Raw genomic sequence first — 23,132 nt, forward strand, 5'->3', positions numbered from 1 at the left:
TTGAACATGGTCAATGTATGAGTGTGCAACATCACTATAATGCTTGATACCCGTTTGTTCCACCAGCAAAGAATGGGATCTATGTTTTTGTGTTGCAGTACAGCATTGTCACATTTAGTGGCTGTTGTGTGTAGTAGGAAAGAATCTAGCTTTTCAAAAGTGGTAAAGTATCAAATTGTAGGAATGAGCCAACCAACCTAAACTCAGTAAAATTTCTATTTTACAGCATGCGTTAGAAGGTAGATATAATGGTACTGAATGCACATTGCATTTGTCTTTTGGTCAGATTAGCTGATAAACTGATATCTACTGTTTTGTCTTGATACCACATCCTGTTAAAACGTTACATAAAAATCAATACTCCTCAAGCATCACAAACTGATGGGTCTAGTTGGCACAAGACCAATTGTTGTAGTAGGATGACTTACTTAGAGGTGCGTTAAAATTAATTCTTGACTGGTGAGACAGGAGAGGAAATCAAGAAATGCCACTACTGTATTACCGGCTTAACAGAAGTGTGTTTTCCCTCAACCCAAGCCATTCTCTCTTCTGTTGACACGTGGTCTGATGCCTCAACAATGACGTGACTGCATGTAGACACACAGCAAATTGTGTTATGTTGTGGCTCTAGCAACATTCTTGAGCAGCTTTATTTGCTGCAGCCTTATTTTCCTGGTATCCAGTAGAATACCACATTCATCCCCCTGCGTCTGTGGACAGGTAAAAAGGAGCCCATTTGGTCTTGGTTACATGTGGGATACTTTGAGGCAGGCTTTGCCGGTTGGAACAAATACCAGTGCTCTCAAGGTGACATAAAAATCTACATCAAACACTATGAATTCATTAAGAAACTCCTAAGGACACAGCCAGGAGATACTTTTGAACAGCCAGTTGCTTCAATATAGTATGTTTATTGTCATGTGCATTTCATCTTTTTCATGGGCCATCTCATGTTGTTGTTGTGGTCTTCAGTCCTGAGACTGGTTTGATGCAGCTGTCCATGCTACTCTATCCTGTGCAAGCTTCTCCATCTCCCAGTACCTACTGCAGCCTACATCCTTCTGAATCTGCTTAGTGTATTCATCTCGTGGTCTCCCTCTACGATTTTTACCCTCCACGCTGCCCTCCAATGCTAAACTTGTGATCCCTTGATGCCTCAGAACATGTCCTACCAACCGATCCCTTCTTCTGGTCAAGTTGTGCCACAAACTCCTCTTCTCCCCAATTCTGTTCAGCACCTCATCGTTAGTTATATGATCTACCCATCTGATCTTCAGCATTCTTCTATAGCACCACATTCTGAAAACTTCTATTCTCTACTTGTCTAAACTATTTATTGCCCATGTTTCACTTATGTACATGGCTACACTCCATGCAAATACTTTCAGAAGAGACTTCCTGTCACTTAAATGTGTAGTCGATGTTAACAAATTTCTCTTCTTCAGAAATACTTTCCTTGCCATAGCCAGTCTACATTTTGTATCCTCTTTACTTCAACCATCATCTGTTATTTCACTCCCCAAAGAGCAAAACTCATCTACTACTTTTAAGTGTCTCATTTCCTAATCTAATTCCCGCAGCATCACCTGACATAATTTGACTACATTCCATTATCCTTGTTTTGCTTTTGTTGATGTTCATCTTATATACTCCCTTCAAGACACCATCCATTCCATCCAACTGCTCTTCCAAGTCCTTTGCTGTCTCTGACAGAATTACAATGTCATCGGCGAACCTCAAAGTTTTTATTTCTTCTCCATGGATTTTAATACCTACTCCGAATTTTTCTTTTGTTTCCTTTACTGCTTGCTCAATATACAGATTGAATAACATCGGGGAGAGGCTACAACCCTGTCTTACTCCCTTCCCAACCACTGCTTCCCTTTCATGTCCGTCGACTCTTATAACTGCCATCTGGTTTCAGTACAAATTGTAAATAGCCTTTCGCTCCCTGTATTTGGGGATTAAAAGAGCTTCATGTGCCAATACAATAGGATTCTGCTGCTGTTGTCATTTGCAATAAAACACATCTGAAATCTTTGTCATGTTTTATATAAAACCAACTGTTGCAAATGACCTTAATCAAGGACATATATAGATCAAGCAGCTTGTGCTGTATTCAGGTCTAAAATCGTAGAATTTAATCGTGCTTGTAGAGTTGATTTTCAAGAATATTATTGAACTCTATTTTGACTGGGTGGCAGGAGAGGGAATAAGGGGACTGAGAACCTCCAGTAATATCAGTTTTTATTTAAACATACTGGCAGATATCAGTGAAGTACAGTAATATGATGCTGCACAGATGTAGAGGGGGCCTGGTCTAGATAGTGGGCATGTCAGTACTGGCATTTTTTTCCAGTGATGGGATATTTAAGGGTGTGCCCCAGATTAATCTTTGAGGCCCTTGGCTAATCGTGACAGTCATGAGATCATGATAATTTTGGTGTCAGAACGTAGTCCGAGGAACAACGTGTAGGCGATAATTGATAATTCACATAATTGCTGGTCAGAAGCTGGTGCCAGAGAGCATCTCTAGCCTGGCTCTGACTCTCCAGGCAGCAGCCAGGAATAGTTAATGCATGATTTCTCTCCCATGCTCCCCACTGGCTGCCCACAAAGGTGCATAGTGAGAACAAACAACCATTGTTGGAGTGACAATCCTACTTGGCACATAGTCCACAATGAATTGTACTTTAACATTAAAGGAGAATATTAAAACAGAAAATTAAAATAAAGTAAAAAATGTCAATTACCAATTAGACTGGTTATGTAACCAGCACAATATTTTGCTCTCACAGTGCCCAGTAACAGTCAAGATAACTCAGTGTGTTATGTGCCTTCAACCCATATGTGTACTGCTGTGCCTGATGCAGCAGCCCAGCAAATGCTCTTAGGCTTTACGCAACCAAGATGAAGGAAGCTATCTATCATAAAGATTTGTGTTGGCAGGCTGTAACTCAGAAGCTGTGGTGTCTGGTAGGCCACACTGTCATTCATCAAGCACCCCACCCAATTTTATATGACTCCTATACAGACCTTATAGAAAGGTTTGATGGCAGTCCTTACTCATCAATCTATCACAGGAGGAAACCATCAACATATATAGGAATGCATGGCACCTAAGGTCTAAATGCTGATGCATCACTGTCTTAATAACTGGGTACTTAAGATTGAAAGGAAAATTTTATGAACTGATAGATGGCCCATCAGTGGATCCCAATTCTGGTTACTTGCAGTAGACATCTTTGTCAAGGCATTTGAAGAACCAGTTCACCTTTGCCCCATATGCTGGCTTTGTTATACAGATACACCTTTGTCACCTGGCCACACAATGAAGAAAAGTTGGATAACATCTACTATCACCTCCATCAAGAGCATGCCAATATCCAATTCACAGTGGAAATAGAAAATAGTGGCATTCTTCCCTTTCTTGATGTGGAAGTTTACAGAAAGCCTGATGACTCCTCAGGCAGTGTATCCAGAAACATACCAATATTGAAATATACCAGCAAGCCAACTCGCACATCAGCAAAAATGGGATAAATCTGCCCTGCACATGCTAACAATAGAGGGCACTCTGTGTAAGTTACCCAAGACACTTGCATCTTAAACTGCAAGCCACTTCCTGAGTCAACAACAGAATAGTATGTAGCATTGTGGCATCATAAAATAAAACTGTAAGGGAGAAAAAGATGATACAAAAGCACATCACCCTCCTACTACATGTGCAGGACATCAGTGAATGAATTTGGAACGTTCTTCACTGAATGGGCATCATGCCAATAAATAGGAACGGAAACAAAATCAGAAGTGTACTTCAGGCCACGAAGGGTGGTATAGACAATCTACTTGCCTGGAGTGTACAAAGTAAACTGCAGGTGCAGAACAGAATATGTTTCTGAGATGAGGCATCATATCAGCACACACCTAATAAAACACAAAATGAATATACAACTTAGATGCTGCAGTTAGCCAGCAGTGTTGGAATATCACAAACAGAGCAGCAAAGTGATAGAACTCGGGAAGCACATGTAGTGGCCAGGCACCCAATGACCGTTAAAAGAAAGTTAGAGGAGGTTATTGAAATTGTGAAGCAGATTGACAGCAGAAACAGGGTACTATCAGTTTGGCTGCCAGCAATAACCAGCTTAAGGGTTGACAGCATTCTCAAGGTTACTCTACCAGGCACGTAATACACTTAGTAGCCATACACACGGTGCATTGAGTTGTCTTGTATGGAAGCAAAATATTATGTCACTGTATTGGATTGCATAATATTTACTGTTAACAGCCATTAGGAACTAAAATAAAAACCTCGTGAGCTAAGTGAGAATCCCAACAAACTGACATTATGAACAGGATGAAATTACATTTTACAGGGTGAACATTAATAAAACCAACAAAGGGCAGGGACGGATTTTTGACTGGAAATGGAGGGGAAAAAAAGTCTTACGGACGTGTGTCCAGAAATGGACAGTGTTCATGCAATGATAACAAATCATCCTGGAACACAGAACAGAGCTGCATTGCCTCCATATCACAACAGATGTTCAGAGTGGCCTCCATGGGGTTACAAGTGATAGGGATAGTAACAGTTGTTATGCAGGATACACATGATCATAGTTTCGCTTCCGTGTTGATGGACCACTTTCCTGGCACTTGTACTAGCATTCGTTTCAATATCCTGTAGAACCCGGTCCTCCAGAGCTGGTGTACACACACTCCGTCATCTCCTTACACATTTGTCTGTCTGAAAGGACCCACGATCACACAAACATCTAAAAATGGCTTTAAATGTGGTGTGATGTGGTTGGTATCTGTGAAGGTATTTGTTGTGGTAAAACCGTACTGCCTCTTGACCATTTCCATCTGCTTGGCAGTACAGAAACACTATCTCAGCTTGTTACTGACACGAGTACCAGACCATTCTACTGCTTAGAGCACACTGCGTCAATCACACGATCTGCAACACACAAGGAACACATAACACGTGGTCAGAGGAACTGTCACTAATCAGCGCCATCAGCTGTAGCAACGATGTGTTTCGGGATACATGTTCATAGGACCTTTTTTCCTCTATTTCCAGTCAGGAATCCATACCTGCAGTTTGTTAGTTCACCCTGTATAAGAACTGAACACAGAACTGGCACTGTAGTAAATACATCACCCCCACTTGCAAAAGGAGCCGAAACATTGATTTTATAATCAACTTCACAACAGACAGAGACCTAGAATTTTTTATAGAAAATACAATTTGTCAACAATTTTCCCATTATTACGCTGTCACAGTAGAAAAGTACATTGAAGGTGAAACATGACAATTGTTTATATACATTAGTCTCTTTAATTTTTGAAAACAATGTGGTGGTGGTGGTGGTGGTGGTGGTAGTAGTAGTAGTAGTAGTAGTAGTAGTAGTAGTAGTAGTACTTGTGTGCTTTTGGAAACCTGTTTCATAAAGTGCAGCTTGTTCACAAGTATTGTATAAAAAGTGTTTTTTTTTTTTTTTTTTCCCCAACAGGCAAGTACTGCGAATTTCATCAGCTGTACCGAGCAGGTGACTTCAGAGAGGCTGCAACACTCTTGGTTTCTATTATGATATCAAAGCTTGCTCCAAAATAGTAAGTATTTTTACTCTTGGTGTCTGCACAAGTATAAAACACTTCACTAATGACTGATCTACCCCCACCCCTCCCTATCCCAATTTCCACTATACCAGGGTTTAACAACTGGCTGGTTTTGAGCGTGAGTACTCGCGTCTGCTCAGGCATGTGCTTGCGAGCAGGTGCAAGGTCGCGGAGTAGGGAAGGAGGGGAGGGAGGGGAAATGCGCGCGCACGTTTGAATAGGGCCGCAGCATGCCTATTGAATTCGCACCGACTGTGTAACGTTTAAAGTACCACGATCAGCTCTAACAGTCACTTCACTGGTTAAGAATCATGTCAAATCGCCGTTGTGTAACCCCAACCATGCTTTCGCAGTTCAACCCCCATTGGTAGGAATTGTATCTGTTAACAGAAAAAGATGGAGTTGCAAAATGTTTAGTATGTCACAAAACGCTGAATTCTTTTAGGAAATTTAATTTGCAGCGACATATTATGTCGTACCACGCGAAAGACTACGGAAGTGGAAAATGTGATGGACCAGATCGTGCACAGGAAGTTATTAAACTTAAAAGGAAGCTATCCGAAGAAGATCTGGACGACGAAGAAAAATAAACTCAGGCAGCTCTCAGAGTGAGTTACAAAATTGCTTTGCTTTTAGCAAAATCCCTGCGCCCCTTCACTGATGGCAATTTAATAAAAGAATGTTTGGTAGCTGCAGCGGAACATTTGTGTTCATCTCAAGTTGAACAGTTTCTGATTGTGCCATTATCTAACATGACCATTATGCGTCGCATACAGGACATGGCAGACGACGTCCAGAGTGAACTTGCAAATATCTGTAAAGATTTTATGGCGTATTCTCTAGCTCTGGACGAAAGTGTTGATATCACTAGAACAGACAGCTTACCATATTTATTAGAGGTGTTAATAGAGATCTTCAGGTGAGGGAGGAGCTCCTCGATGTAGTAGCCATGAAGAACACTGCAACTGGAGGTGATATTTTAAGTAATGTTGAAGAAAGTGTTGAAAATATAGGATTGTCGTGGAATTCTTTAGTTTCAGTGTCTACAGACGGTGCACCAGCGATGACAGGGAAAAAAAATCAGGTTTCATTGCGCTGTTGAAGGAGAAAATGCCGAATGAAATAAGGTGCGTTCACTGTGTGATCCACCAGGAAAACTTATGTGCAGAGAGTATCACTCTAAAAAATGTGATGTGTGTTGTTGTTCGTACAACCAATTATATAAGGAAGCATGGGCTACAACACAGACAATTTAAAAGGTTTCTTGAGGATGTAGAAAACCAGTATGGTAGCTTGCCTTATTACAGTGAGGTCCGCTGGCTTAGTCGTGGCGAATTATTAAATCGATTTTTTTGCTTATTAGATGAGATAAATACACTCCTGGAAATGGAAAAAAGAACACATTGACACCGGTGTGTCAGACCCACCATACTTGCTCCGGACACTGCGAGAGGGCTGTGCAAGCAATGATCACACGCACGGCACAGCGGACACACCAGGAACCGCGGTGTTGGCCGTCGAATGGCGCTAGCTGCGCAGCATTTGTGCACCGCCGCCGTCAGTGTCAGCCAGTTTGCCGTGGCATACGGAGCTCCATCGCAATCTTTAACACTGATAGCATGCCGTGACAGCGTGGACGTGAACCGTATGTGCAGTTGACGGACTTTGAGCGAGGGCATATAGTGGGCATGCGGGAGGCTGGGTGGACGTACCGCCGAATTGCTCAACACGTGGGGCGTGGGGTCTCCACAGTACATCGATGTTGTCGCCAGTGGTCGGCGGAAGGTGCACGTGACCGTCGACCTGGGACCGAACCGCAGCGACGCACGGATGCACGCCAAGACCGTAGGATCCTACGCAGTGCCGTAGGGGACCGCACCGCCACTTCCCAGCAAATTAGGGACACTGTTGCTCCTGGGGTATCGGCGAGGACCATTCACAACCGTCTCCATGAAGCTGGGCTACGGTCCCGCACACCGTTAGGCCGTCTTCCGCTCACGCCCCAACATCGTGCAGCCCGCCTCCAGTGGTGTCGCGACAGGCGTGAACGGAGGGACGAATGGAGACGTGTCGTCTTCAGCGATGAGAGTCGCTTCTGCCTTGGTGCCAATGATGGTCGTATGCGTGTTTGGCACCGTGCAGGTGAGCGCCACAATCAGGACTGCATACGACCGAGGCACACAGGGCCAACACCAGGCATCATGGTGTGGGGAGCGATCTCCTACACTGGCCGTACACCACTGGTGATCGTCGAGGGGACACTGAATAGTGCACGGTACGTCCAAACCGTCATCGAACCCATCGTTCTACCATTCCTAGACCGGCAAGGGAACTTGCTGTTCCAACAGGAAATGCAGGTCCGCATGTATCCCGTGCCACCCAACGTGCTCTAGAAGGTGTAAGTCAACTACCCTGGCCAGCAAGATCTCCGGATCTGTCCCCCATTGAGCATGTTTGGGACTGGATGAAGCGTCGTCTCACGCGGTCTGCACGTCTGGCACGAACGCTGGTCCAACTGAGGCGCCAGGTGGAAATGGCATGGCAAGCCGTTCCACAGGACTACATCCAGCATCTCTACGATCGTCTCCATGGGAGAATAGCAGCCTGCATTGCTGCGAAAGGTGGATATACTTAGTGCCGACATTGTGCATGCTCTGTTGCCTGTGTCTATGTGCCTGTGGTTCTGTCAGTGTGATCATGTGATGTATCTGACCCCAGGAATGTGTCAATAAAGTTTCCCCGTCCTGGGACAATGAATTCACAGTGTTCTTATTTCAATTTCCAGGAGTGTATGTTCATGGAAATAAATAACATGTGTGTTTCTGAATTGAAAGAGCCTTCATGGAAATGTGATCTCGCGTTCTTAGCAGATTTAACTAGCCATCTGAATGCTTTGAACATTTCACTACGAGGTATAGATCTGCTAATTACTCATTTCATAGATCGAATAAGAGCTTTTAAAATGAAATTGACACTTTGGGTGAGTCAGCTGGAACCAGGAAATCTAGCTCATTTTCCTAAATTACCATCCATGCAAGATGTTCACAAAAACTGTGAACGTTATTCACATAGTTTAGTTGCCCTTAAGCAAAAATTTGATCAACGCTTTCAAGATCTGACAGCACTAGACAGTGATTTTGATCTGTTCTCTTCTCCATATTCAGCGAATATTGAAGAGATTCGTCCTGAGCTGCAACTAGAAATTATTGACCTACAGTGTGACAGAGAATACAGAGACAAATTTCAGAACAAGAAAAACATTTTGGAATTCTAAAGACACCTCCCTCAGCATAGATTTCCTCGTTTGCACAAACTGGCGGCTACAATAATATCAATGTTCGGTTCCACGTATGTTTGTGAACAACTGTTCCCTGCAATGAAATGTAACAAGATGCACCTGAGAAACGCATTTTCTGATCGAAATTTAAACTGCACGCTGTTCCTACAATGCACAAGAACAATTACTCCGAACATAAACACAATTGTAAAGGACAAAAAGTACAAGATATCCGAGAATCCCACACTTCAGTGACACCTTTTATTGTGTAACAGTTCACAAATTAATACGAATGTAGAGGCATACACTAAGCTAATAAAATTATCTGGCACGTGTACATTCTCCTTTATTTGTTTCATTTGTCGCAGTATAATTTGTGAGTGATATCCCTGCAGGTGGCCGTGGATTTACATTGACTGGCGGTAGCTGTTGTGTGCCCTACGTGACTCTCCGCTCTGGTCCGGTAGTGGGGGTAGCGTGCTCACGCTGCTCCGTGCTCGCGCCTTGCTGCTCACAGCTTGCTCTGCGAGCACGTGTGTTGTGAAGCCCTGCACTATACAATTACACTACTTACCTTTATCTCACTTGCCATAATTCCATAATTAGTTGGCTGAAGCACTCATCATCAGGTGATGTTGCTGTAGCTGCAGAGGTTTTTTTCTTTTCTTTTTTCCTTTGTATGTGTTTGTGTGGGGGAGGGGGGGGGCTGCACACACGCGCACGCGTGTGCTTATTTGAGGGATAAGAAGGTGAAGGTGACATGTGTAAGTCCAGAATTATAGTGGAGCAGTGCAACAGAGTGGCTGTGCATCGGGCAGCTGCCGCAGCACTGCTTCATGCCCAGGTATAGTGGGAACATGGAGCAGTGTAGCAACTACCAGGCTCGCTTCACTGGTTGGACAGCAAATGCACAAGCCAGCCAATCTAAAATATTTCTCAAACTATTTTAGAGAAACTACTCAGTAAAAAAATTGATTTTCATGATTTATTTGTCAACTTCATGAGGAAATGATTGTCATTTCTTAAATCGTCAGGGTTATTGTGATACTGCAAAATTAATTAAACTACTGCAAGAAAAATGAATAGGCAATGAAAACTAGAGGTAGCTATGCCTTTGTATTTGATATACAGTGGCGGTCAAAATAATAGAGCCACCTGGCAAAGGTTTGGAATAAAGTGCACATTTATTACTAGACATGTTTGAACTATGATGGAAACCATTACAACCGAGTCACATTGTACTATAGTCAGTTATATAGATAACACAACACAAAATAATCAGTAATAATCAATAATATTCAAAAGAATACCAGACCACAGGGTCAAAAAAATAGAGCCAATTGAAACAAATATATTGTACTTGATCTCAGTCTTATGAAACGTACAGGAACAGTCTTTTTTGCATAGGACTGCATTAGTACTTCGTGGGGTAACCCTTATTTTTGAGGATTGCCCTGCACCTCTTACCCATAGAGTCTACTAAACGCCTGCATTCGTCACTACTGATCGCATACCAGGCTCTCTGGATTTCTTCCCACAGTTTTTCTGAAGATGTAGCTTTTGAGCGGTCAATTCTCTTGTCTAAGATCTCCCATAAGTTCTCAATGGGTGATGCGTCAGGGGACTGAGGTGGCCACTCTAATACTTCGATATTGTGCTCTTGAACAAACTGCCTTATGATCCTTGCAGTATGCTTTGGATCGTTATCGTGCTGAAATTTCCATTTCAGCGGCATTTCCTCTTCAGCATAAGGCAGCATCACATTTGCCAAGATGTCTTTGTACATTTCTGCGTTCATTATGCCGTTGATACGGTGTATTGGACCAATGCCGTACCACGAAAAACATCCCCATACCATAACACTTCCGCCACCGTATTTCACAGTTTTTAAAGTGTACTTGGGATTAAATTCCTGGTTTGGTGGGCGGCGCACATAGACTTTTCCGTCTGAGGCAAACCTATTAAACTTGGATTCATCGGACCAAAGGATGTTCCTCCACCAAGTATTAGGTTTTTGTTCATTTCTCCGGGCAAAGGCTAACCTTTTCCGAACATTAGCTTGTGAAACATGTGGCTTCTTTCTTGCAATGCGCCCATTCAATTTTGCAGATCTCAGTCGTCTTTGAATCGTTGAGGTTGATGGTTGAACATCATGGTCGTCGCTAAACAAAATGGCTTTCAGTCGTGGTGTTGACAAAAATGGGTCTTTCTTCACTTCCCTAGTGATGAGTCTGTCTACGCGAGGAGTAGTTACACGAGGTCGCCCCCTGTTCTCCACCTGCGGCTTTGTTTGTTTTGACCGTCTCATGGCGTTCTGGACTCGTTTTCGCGAAACGTGCAAGACATTGGTTATTTTATTCATGGACATCCCACTTTTGAACATCCGGAACATTACTATACGCTCATCTTCACTGGTATGCTTTGCTCTGCCCATCTAGACGAATGTAAACAAAACCACACGTCAATTTACATACAAAACAACTGCATAAAAATCAATTTAAAGGCACATGTGTAAAGCGGCTCTATTATTTTGACCCATAAGATTCTTACCTTTATGCCTCTTTTCACACGTCTAGCTCAAACGCTTCCTTTCGGACGACTAAAGATAGCAGCAACGTCTTCCCTGATGTTGTCTACAAGGGACTGACAACACGGCACTCGTGGCGATTTCGCGAACTAATAGATATCCTAGTTCTTAATCTCGTCAATAGAGGTGGCTCTATTATTTCGACCGCCACTGTATATTAGGTAATACGTTTCTGTGTACTGAATGTGGTTAATTTATTGAACTATTTTTTAAACTGGGGGTGGGATCTGTAACTCGCTCCATTCTGGGGAAAATGGATTGCATATAGCATACTGTGTTCTGCTCTCGTGCCCAGAGGATAAAGTGAAAGTGAAATATTCATAACCCCCATGTATCCCAAATGGTGCAAGATATTGAAACAAGATTTTGGCAATTGATAGCACACAAAGAGGAGAGTAGGTTGCCGTATTGTTACTGTGCATAACTTCCTCACCGAGCATGGTAAAATATTGCAATAATGTGATTTTTTTTAAGAGTCAGCTGTGAATGGTGAAACAAAAATTTTATATAGGTTCCTAGAAACCAGAAGTGGGATCCACAACTATTGTAAGAATTCTAGAGTCAACTACGAAAGTGTTGTGGGCTTACCTGCAACCACTCCGCTTGAGAGTACCTTCTGAAGATCATTTTCTAAATTTTGTAAATGATTTATATAACATACATAACTTTTCAAAAGCAGTCTGTGATATTGACAGATAACAAAATTGTCTAAAATGCCCAGAAAATTCTGGTACAATGTTTTATAGTTGTAAACATTTTCATTCAATAATACTAAAAGTAATGGCAAATCCTAATGGGAAATTCATCATAATCTATGTTGGGTGATAGGGGAAGGAAAGTGAAAGGGGTGCCAGTCTCTCCATTACCAAAGACAGCAGTTGTATTGCCTTTCGTATTCATTGCGAACATGGTGAATCCATTGTTGAGACATTCTATCAAATACTGTAGTCAGTGTGTTTTAGATCCACGGAAAGAATATTTCAACAGACACTTTATCCTACCATGACAATTAATTTGCCCCCAGGAGCCTCGCAGTTCTTTCATGAGTTTGTGCGTGGCATACAAAGGATCCCGAGCTATTGCAACCCATTCTTCCTTCCCTGGCTGCATTTCTTTCACTATGCCCATCCCTCCGCATCCTCGCTCCTTCTCTGCTGCCCTCTCCTGCCCCTCTCTCGGTTTTCTGATTTATGTCAACCTGGCTATCCACATGGTTCCCGGTATTCCTTGCAATTTTGCTCCTCTTGGCTGTTCTTTCATCCTTTTATTGCATTTTGACCTCCACTTCTAAATTATCTGTATTTAGTGTTAGCCATCTGGGGAAGAACTTCCTCCCTAGTGTCTATGGCATGTATTCCTCTGTACCCCTTTCTTCACCTCTTCCATCCCCACCGTAGCCCCCCTCCACACTGCTGTGTCATGAGCACGTGTAGCCAGTCCCTGTGGTGGGACTGTTATGTACCCACCTTGTGTAGCCCCCTGACAACACAGAGTTCACACTATTGATACCTGAGCAGTTGCCTCCCCATGTATGCCAGGGAGTGGTTGCTTGTCATCCTGGAGCATCAGAACTCCCGGCAACGGCTGCTGTGCCAAGTAGCCCTTGCTGTGACTGTGTAGTGCCCCTGATCGGAGTGGGTGGTCTCAGGGTGGATGGTTGGCATATCAAGCTCCAAAAATCTCGCCATTCTCAATTCTCATTGTATGCTGCTTTGTATGACCCTGCAGCCGTCCCTTCCTTGGCTACACCCTGGGAGGAGGGTCAGGCTCTCCATCTTGAGATGAAATACTTTACCCACTACCTGGTCTGTACTAGGACAGATGAGAACATAGTCACCGCCACAAAGCCATTATTTTTTGTGGAGAATATCAAGGACAAGTTTGGAAAAGTTGGGTCTCTCAGTAAGATGCGGTCGGCTCCCTGTTGATTAAAGCTGCTTCTGCCGCTCAACCTGCAGCTCTTCATACTTGCGATAGTCTTGACAATGTCCTGCTACCCCTTATCAGCCACTGAATATGGTCCAAGGGTGATTTTTTTCATTGGGACGTTATCCTGCAAACTGATAATGAACTCTGAGCTAATCTGAAATGACACAGCATTTACTTTGTTTGACTTGTGCAGAAGGGTCATGTAGACAGCTGTGTCAGTACCAGCACCTTCATTCAGGCTTTCAAGGGATATACCCTCCCAGAGGAGGTCAGTCATGTGTTACCAATATGATATGAAGCCATATGTCCCGCCACGTGAGAGGTGCTTTTGGTGCTTGCATTTTGGGCATATGTCTCCCCAATGTACAGTGGTCCCTCTGTTTGGTGCTTGTGAACCCCACTCCCTGAGGAAAGCCCGTGTTCTGCCATCTGTGTGTGTAAGCTGTTGTGACTGCCACTCTCCATACTCGTCAGACTGTCCAGCTTGCAAGAGAAAAAGAAGATTGAGGAGTGCAAGTCCCTGGATTGCTGAGGCTCACCAAAAATATGAAAGACTTCGATTTCTTCTACTTCTGCTTCTGTTACATACTTTCCCCCTCGTACTTCTTTCTTACCCTAGCTCCACTCCCTCTCCCCCGTCCCCTGTGGATCCCACGCCCTCCCCTCAGGGTGCAATTCCCCCTACCTGGCTGAAGAAGTGCCCTCCGCCTTCAGCAACCATCAGTGATGGGGGCCATGCAGGACCCTCACCCCCCCCCCCCCCCAAGGCATTTTTCAGGCCGAAAGCGTGCTACCACAACTCAGCCACAAGGTGCATTATCTGTGCACCCCAAGGTCATGTGCTCCATTTTAGTCCTGGATCCTGCAGAAGCCTACTCTCCCTCCGTGCCCTGACCTCCTCATCCTCTGAAAGAGAGGAAGAAGAAGAAGAAGAAGAAGAAGAAGAAGAAATACAGTATAAGCCCTAGCACAAGGCCCCCTGGTGCCCCCAGAGGCCATCCCCCCCTCTCAAGACCTTAGTCTGACATCTTCTTTATGAATGTCACCCCATCCTTGTCTATGATGACCACTGGTGGTGTGAGATGACCTCCCCTCAGCTTCTTTATGTCTAAACTGGGATCTCCCCGCACGCTGATCCAGTGGAATTGCAATGGATATTGTCGTCACCTACCAGAAATAAAACACTTTGTTTCCTTGTATAGTGCGTTCTGCCTAGCTCTTCAAGAAACACACCAGTGATGACCAAGCTACAACATTTCGTGGTTATCAGGCATTCTATTGGAACATCGCCATCCCCAGAACTGCATCTGGAAAGATCTGCACTTTGGTTCACACTGATGTCATTAGTGACTAGATCCCCCTTTGTGCCAACCTGGAAGCAACAGCAGTAAGGGTGCGAATGACCCCTGAAATTACCATTTGCAATGTCTACCTTATGTTGAACTGCCTACCTTAATACAGCAGTTCCTGCCCCCATGCATCCTCCTTGGGGACTTCAATGCACACCACCCCCTGTGGGGGGAGTGCCACTTCCATGGGTAGGGGTCTTCTAATTGAACAACTTCTTACTGACTTTGATTTGTTTCTTGTCAGTGGCAATGCCCCTACTCACTTCAGTGCCACTCGTGGCAACTTTTCTGCTATTGATCTCATGATCTCCGCCCCTCCTCTCATGGCTTCCCTACATTGGTCACCCCATGAAGATCTTAGTGACAGTGACCACTTTCCGGTGACCCTATAATTCCCCTGCCGCTACCAGACAGACAGGCCCCTGTGTTGGTCATTCTGTGGAGCCAATTGGCGTTTATATTCTTCTGCTGTGCATTTTGACATCTCTCTCCCGGACTGCATTGACGCGGTCATGCAAGACATCTCCACCACTCTTCTTCACGCCGCTGGTGCAGCTATCCTCTTACCCACAGGTCCCCGTTGTCGTCAACTGGTCCTGCAGTGCACCAAAGACACAGCAGTCACTACCCAGGAATGCTGACACACAGCGCAATGTTTAAATGACACCCTTCACAGACCAACCTTATCGCTTTTAAATGTCTCCACACTAAGGCTCGCAACCTTATTAAGCAAGGAATGCTGGGAGTGGTATGTTTCCTCCCTGGGAATGTATGCCTCGCCATTGCAGGTTTAGTCCAAGCTCTGTAGCCTTCTGGGCAGCCAGTGACAATCAACTGTTCAGGGTCTTATTAATTGTACAGGATGCTCTGTGTACTGATCCATTGGTCCATGCAGGACACTTCACGACACAATTTGTGACAACATCAGCGTCCTCATTTTATCCTGGTACTTTCTCCAGCAGAAACGACGAGATGAAGAAACACTCCTCTGTTTGAACCCCCCACCAAGCTGAATCCTATATTGAACCCTTTATTGAATGGGAATTCTTGCAGGCTCTTACCTCTTCACATGACACATCCTCAGGCCCAGATCCCATCCACAACCAGATGATCCAACACTTGGACATTACCCAGAAGCAACATCTACTCAGGGTCTTCAACTGCATGTGGCTCATGGGTGCCTTCCCCCCACAATGGCGAGACAGCATAGTTATCCCCATCCTCAAGCCTGGTAAGAACCCAACATCTCTCAACAGCTACTTCCCGATTAGCCTTACCAACGTACTTTGTAAACTGCTCAAGAGGGTGTTTAGGTTCCAGTTATGTTAGGTACTCTAACCTAAGGGCCTTTTGTCCCCATATCAGTGTAGCTTCTGGGAAGGACCCTCTCCAACTGCCCATTTACTCAGATTGGAAATAGCAATCCTACAGGCCTGTACTAACTGCCGGCACCTTGCCACGCTCTTCTTTGACCTACATAAGGCATACGATATGGCTGACACCATCACGTGTTAGTTACCATCTTTGATGGGGGCTTTCACGGCCCCATTCAGATTTTTATCCACGAGTTTTTATCCCACCAGCTCTTCAGGGCTCGAGTTGGTATTTCACTCAGCATCCCTAGATCCAGGAGTACAGAACCACACAGGATTCTGTGTTAAGTGTCACACTCTTCCTCATCACCATCAATGGGCTTGTAACCTCTGTTGGGCACTGATTACCCCAGCGTTGCATGTTGACGATTTTTACATCTGGTGCAGCACCCAGTCAGTAGCATCTGCTGAATGCCAGCTACGAGGTGCCATCCAGTGGGCCTCTGCATGGACCCTCTCCCATGTCGCCCAGTTTTCTTCCTCAAAAATGTGGGTTATACATTTTTGCTGTTGACCCACAGTACATCCCAATCCAGAACTTTATTTAGGCAACCAGCAGCTAGATGATGCAGCACAATATTGTTTCTTGGGCTGTATTTTAGTAAAAGGTGACGTGGCTGCCCCATATTCATCATCTGAAAACTATGTGATGTGGAAGTTCAGTGCTCTCTACCTCCTGGCCCACATATCTTGAGCTACAGACCATACTAATCTTCTCCAAATTTATCATGCTGTGGTTTTGCCCAGACTAGATTACGGTTGTCAGGTTTATGGCTCAGCGGCTCCTTGCACTCTGAAACTACTTAACTTTGTTTATCATTATGGGATGAGTCTGGCTATTGGTGCTTTCGCACCAGTCCTGTCAACAGTCTCCTTGCAGGAGTGGGAATCCCCCTCTACAAATGATTGAGTCAACTCCTGGTTTCTTACGCAATCACCATTCTAAGATTCCCTGACAATCCCATGTACCCCATCATCTTTGCAAATGAGGGATGTCTCCCTCATGATACTCGACATCTGGTGGGATTGCCGGTTGGAATGCATCTCACTTCCTTCTGTCGGGTCTCCGTATCCACTCACTGGAAGATGCCCATGTATTATCTCTCCCTCAGATGGTGCCTTGACCACGAATTAGCACCAACCTGTTCCAGTTCATAAGGTCTCTGTTGCCCCTGTGATATTCCGGCTATGTTCCATCCTTGAAGAATTCCAGGTTGCCGCCATCTACTACACTGACGGTTCTAAAACAGTAGATAAGATGGGACATGCTTTTACGCCTGTTATTGGGATGGAACACCGTTTACTGCCGGGGTCATGTAATGTGTTCGCAGCAGAGCTGCAAGCCACTAACTGGGCCCTCCATTTTCTTACTCAGGCCTCCCTCCATGGCGTTTTAATATGTACCGGCTCAATGAGCAGCTACGGGCAATAGACCAATGCTACTCTTGTCACCCTTTGATCATTGCTATCCATGACCTCTCTGCCCTTGGCTGTGCTGCCTGCTCTATTGTCTGCCTCGAGAGTCCCAAGGCATGAGGGCATCTGAGGAGGCATGGGGCATCTGAGGGAATGAACTGGCTGACTGTTTGGCTAGACAGGCAGTTACTTATCCCCCTTACACCCCCCCCCCCCCCAATTCCCTTTCATGATTCCAGGTGCAGATATAAGGATACGCACAAAATCTCTCTGTGTCCAAAAGTAGACATTTGGTGCACTACTCTTCTCAGTAATAAACTGTGCACAATCAAGGAGACTTCTGTGGCTTGGCACTCTTTCTTCTGCTGCTCTCAGGAGTAGTCCACTGTCCTATGCTGTCTATGTATTGATCATACCAGGCACCCCACATTGTTTTCTCTAGAGTAATGAACCACCCCCACTGTGTGGTTGTGGAAGCAGACTGACAGCATCCCATATATTGGTGGAATGTCCCCTTCTTTTGTCCCTCATACTAAGTATGGTCTTCCAGATTCCTTGTCTTCAGTATTAGCAGACAATTCACAGATGGTTCAACTTATCCTCAGTTTCCTATGTGAAAGAGGTTTTTATTTTCAGATACAAGGTTTTACTTCATTCCTGGAGTAGGGGTAGAGTGGTTGTAGTTCGGGCCTCTCTCCATTTTTTTCTAGGTCTGGGATCCATAACCATTCCCCTGTGCAAAGACCGCTCTTTTATCCCTCTGGTTTTCCAGTATTTAGATTTGACCTGGCGTTTTATGCTTTCTACTGTGTCTGTTTTAACTTCCTCACTTTATAAGTTGAATGCTCTGACTGGATCAGTCCACTTCTAGCAGGACCTCACTCTTACGCAAGGAACTATGGAATCTCGGGACTGATGAGCTTGCTGTTTAGTCCCATAACCACCTGAATCTATTAATCAATGACAATTAATTGAATGTACTTTTAGAAAAGGAGTGCATAGTATAGCATATTTTGAAAGCCAACAGAAATGTCAGCAAAATTTACTGATGATACAGTGAAATTTGCATGTTCTCCACAACATTCATTGACCTAGAAGGACCCCGAATGTTGTCGAGCAACATACTGTAGAAATATAGCATTCTGCGCAAGGCTCTTAGCAGACTGGACAGAGCTTCACATGAAGCTTTCAGAATGAAACAGCTTTGAAAACTTTTCACATACTAAAACATGGTTTTCCTGTGTTTGTCAGCTATGCTACTTAAACTTTATCACCTCTTGTTTTAAGACAGTGAAAGAAATAAGGTATTAAGGAAATTTATTCTGTATTTGCTTGTAATTATGCTGTCAGCTTGTCAGATAATTTGTCCAAAATGAATGAGTTCTGATGATAGTTGTTTCATTGGTCCCACAAAAGATACAGAATAAAAACAGCTGTTGTCAAGGTTTCCACTGATCCCATTTTCTCAACAGTACAACAAAAGAAACACAAGTGCCAGCACACTGCTACCCCCAGCGACAGCTGAATGTTGCTGGTGTTGCTCAAATGCAGGCGGAGTCACTCGAACACTCTGGCTACTGCTTTCAGAAGCACCCATGTTCAATTCACTCAGTGCCGCTCTGTTCCATGCCACTCTACGTGTAGTGCCACTATAATCACGTGTACTGACCAGCACTGGTTTGTTTTGTCAGCACTGCTCTGCTCACCATGCCATGTCACTCCACAATAACAACAGCCTAAGATAGTCATGAAGACTAACATAATTTAGTTGACTTGTGACTTATTTTTCTGCCTTGCAAGTCAGAGTTTTGATGGAAAACAGACTGTTTAGATTTTTATAATTGAATGTAAGTGTGTATCTTTGGTAAAACCTAATATACACTGAGCACATAAAGTATGTAATTTAACCCAAAACACAATCAGCAAGTTGAGTTCTTATGACATTTGCAGAGGTATTACACACAACATATAATCTTGGTTTATTTCCATACATTTGGGGTACTACAGGCAAACAAATAGATTCCCATGATCAGGCAGTATGTTCCTGTATCATCAGAAAGTGACAGATGATGGCAGATCTTCCTTACAGGAGAATGCCTTAACACTGTGTTATTGTAAAGTGGATTGCACCCTTTACGTGGTATCCAACATCTTCATACCCTGCCACTGCTATGTATCATGACCTTTCAGTACAGACCACTATCTTCCATGCTTTGGGTGCCCATAGTTCTCTCTGTGCTGCAAGTCGTACACTTCTGGGTGAAATGGTAGTGATGTTTGAGTTCTGGATGGTACATTTGCTGTTGTCCAGCATGTAATTGACAAGTAATTTACTGCACCTTGTACTGTCTATCTGCTGTTGAAAAGAGAAGTAGTTGAAAATGACTGCTGTCATTAACACTTTATTGCCCATGGCATTTTACAACAACAGTGTCTGTTTTCCCCAAATCAAGGTTTTCGTTGTACATTCTTTGCATAGTAAAACTGTTAGAAGCTCAGTGCTTGTTGCATGGACTCTGAAATGAAATCGACACGAACATGATCTAGCTGTAACCAGATATACTTACATTAAACATCTTTGCCCATCCCGCATTTGATGTTGTTGTTGTGATCTTCAGTCCTGAGACTGGTTTGATGCAGCTCTCCATGCTACTCTATCCTGTGCAAGCGTCTTCATCTCCCAGTACCTACTGCGGCCTACATCCTTCTGAATCTGCTTAGTGTATTCATCTCCTGGTCTCCCTCTATTATTTTTACACTCCACACTGCCCTCCAGTACTAAATTGGTAATCCCTTGATGCCTCAGAACATGTCCTACCAACTGATCCCTTTTTCTAGTCCAGTTGTGCCACAAACTCCTCTTCTCCCCAATTCTTTTCAATACCTCCTCATTAGTTATGTGATCTACCCATCTAATCTTCAACATTCTTCTGTAGCACCACATTTCGAAAGCTTCTATTCTCTTCTTGTCTAAACTATATATCGTCCATGTTTCACTTCCATACATGGCTACACTCCATACAAATACATTCAGAAACGACTTCCTGACACTTAAATCAATACTCGATGTTAAAAAATTTCTTTTCTTCAGAAACTCTTTCCTTGCCATTGCCAGTCCACATTTTACACCCTCTCTGCTTTGACCATCACCAGTTATTTTGCTCCCCAAATAGCAAAACCCCTTTACTACTTTAAGTGTCTCATTTCCTAATCTAATTCCCTCAGCATCACCCAATTTAATTAGACTACATTCCATTATCCTCGTTTTGCTTTTGTTGATGTTCATCTTATACCCTCCTTTCAAGACACTGTCCATACCGTTCAACTGTTTTTCCAAGTCCTTTGCTGTCTCTGACAGAATTACAATGTCATCGGCGAACCTCAAAGTTTTTATTTCTTCTCCATGGATTTTAATGCCTACTCTGAACTTTTCTTTTGTTTCCTTTACTGCTTACTCAATATACAGATTGAATAGCATCGCGGAGAGGCTACAAAGCTGTCTCACTCCCTTCCCAACCTCTGCTTGCCTTTCATACCCCTCGACTCTTATAACTGCCATCTGCTTTCTGTACAAATTCTAAATAGCCTTTCGCTCCCTGTATTTGACCCCTGCCACCTTCAGAATTTGAAAGAGATTATTCCAGTCAACATTGTCAAAAGCTTTCTCTAAGTCTACAAATGCTAGAAACATAGGTTTGCCTTTCCTTAATCTTTCTCCTAAGATAAGTCGTAGGGTCAGTATTGCCTCACGTGTTCCAACATTTCTATGGAATTCAAACTGATCTTCCCCGAGGTCGGCTTCTACCAGTTTTTCCATTCGTCTGTAAAGAATTTGTGTTAGTATTTTGCAGCTGTGACTTATTAAACTGATAGTTCGGTAATTTTCACATCTGTCAACACATGCTCTCTTTGGGATTGGAATTATTATATTCTTCTTGAAGTCTGAGGAAATTTCACCTGTCTCATACATCTTGCTCACCAGATGGTAGAGTTAAGTCAGGAATGGCTCTCCCAAGGCTGTCAGTAGTTCTAATGGAATGTTGTCTACTCCCGGGGCCTTGTTTCGACTCAGGTCTTTCAGTGCTCTGTCAAACTCTTCACGCAGTATCATATCTCGCATTTCATCTTCATCTAAATCTTCTTCCATTTCCATAATATTGCCCTGAAGTACATCGCTCTTGTATACACACTCTATATACTCATCCCACCATTCTGCTTTCCCTTCTTTGCTTAGAACTGGGTTTCCTCTGAGCTCTTGATATTCATACAAGTGGCTCTCTTCTCTCCAAAGGTCTCTTTAATTTTCCTGTAGGCAGTATCTATCTTACCTCTCGTGAGGTAAGCATCTACATCCTTAAATTTCTCCTCTAGCCATCCCTGCTTAGCCATTTTGCACTTTTTGTCGATCTCATTTTTGAGACGTTTGTATTCCTTTTTGCCTGCTTCATTTACTGCATTTTGTGTATTCTACTTTCATCAATTAAATTCAGTATCTCTTCTGTTACCCAAGGATTTCTACTAGCCCTCGTCTTTTTACCTACTTGATCCTCTGCTGCCTTCACTACTTCATCCCTCAAAGCTACCCATTCTTATTCTACTGTATTTCTTTCCCCCATTCCTGTCAATCGTTCCCTTACGCTCTCCCTGAAATTCTCTACAACCTCTGGTCTTTCAGTTTATCCAGGTCCCACCTCCTTAAATTCCCACCTTTTTGTAGTTTCTTCAGTTTTAGTCTACAGTTCATAACCAATAGATTGTGGTCAAAGTCCACATCTGCCCCTGTAAATTTCTTACAATTTAAAACCTGGTTCCTAAATCTCTGTCTTACCATTATATAATCTATCTGAGACCTTGTAGTATCTCCAGGGTTCTTCCATGTATACAACCTTCTTTCATGATTCTTGAACCAAGTGTAGCTATGATTAAGTTATGCTCTGTGCTAAATTCTACCAGATGGCTTCCTCTTTCATTTCTTCCCCCCAATCCATATTCACTAACTACGTTTCCTTCTCTTCCTTTTCCTACTACCGAATTCCAGTCACCCATGACTATTAAATTTTCGTCTCCCTTCACTATCTGAATAATTTCTTTTATCTCATCTTACATTTCATCAATTTCTTCATCATCTGCAGAGCTAGTTGGCATATAAACTTGTACTACTGTAGTAGGCGTGGGCTTCATGTCTATCTTGTCCACAATAATGCGTTCACTATGCTGTTTGTAGTAGCTTACCTGCACTCGTATTTTTTTATTCATTATTAAACCTACTCCTGCATTACCCCTATTTGATTTTTTATTTATAACCCTGTATTCACCTGACCAAAAGTCTTTTTCCTCCTGCCACCAAACTTCACTAATTCCCACTACATCTAACTTTAAGCTATCCATTTCCCTTTTTAAATTTTCTAACCTACCTGCCTGATTAAGGGATCTGACATTCCATGCTCCGATGCGTAGAATGCCAGTTTTCTTTATCATGATAATGACGTCCTCCTGAGTAGTCCCCGCCCGGAGATCCGAATGGGGGGACTATTTTACCTCCGGAATATTTTACCCAAGAGGATGCCATCATCATT

General features: G+C 43.5%; 1 protein-coding gene across 1 annotated transcript in view; it reads left to right on the forward strand.

Moving 5' to 3' along the window:
- Positions 1 to 23,132, forward strand: part of LOC126236435 (nuclear pore complex protein Nup85) — a 149,847-nt gene that overhangs the window by 110,240 nt on the left and 16,475 nt on the right. The window contains exon 11 of the mRNA XM_049945738.1: positions 5,520 to 5,619. Within this exon, the coding sequence (XP_049801695.1) occupies positions 5,520 to 5,619 (100 nt within the window). The remainder of the gene's footprint in view (positions 1 to 5,519; positions 5,620 to 23,132) is intronic.

This window comes from Schistocerca nitens, chromosome 2, assembly GCF_023898315.1.
Source record: "Schistocerca nitens isolate TAMUIC-IGC-003100 chromosome 2, iqSchNite1.1, whole genome shotgun sequence".
Lineage (NCBI taxonomy): Eukaryota > Metazoa > Arthropoda > Insecta > Orthoptera > Acrididae > Schistocerca > Schistocerca nitens.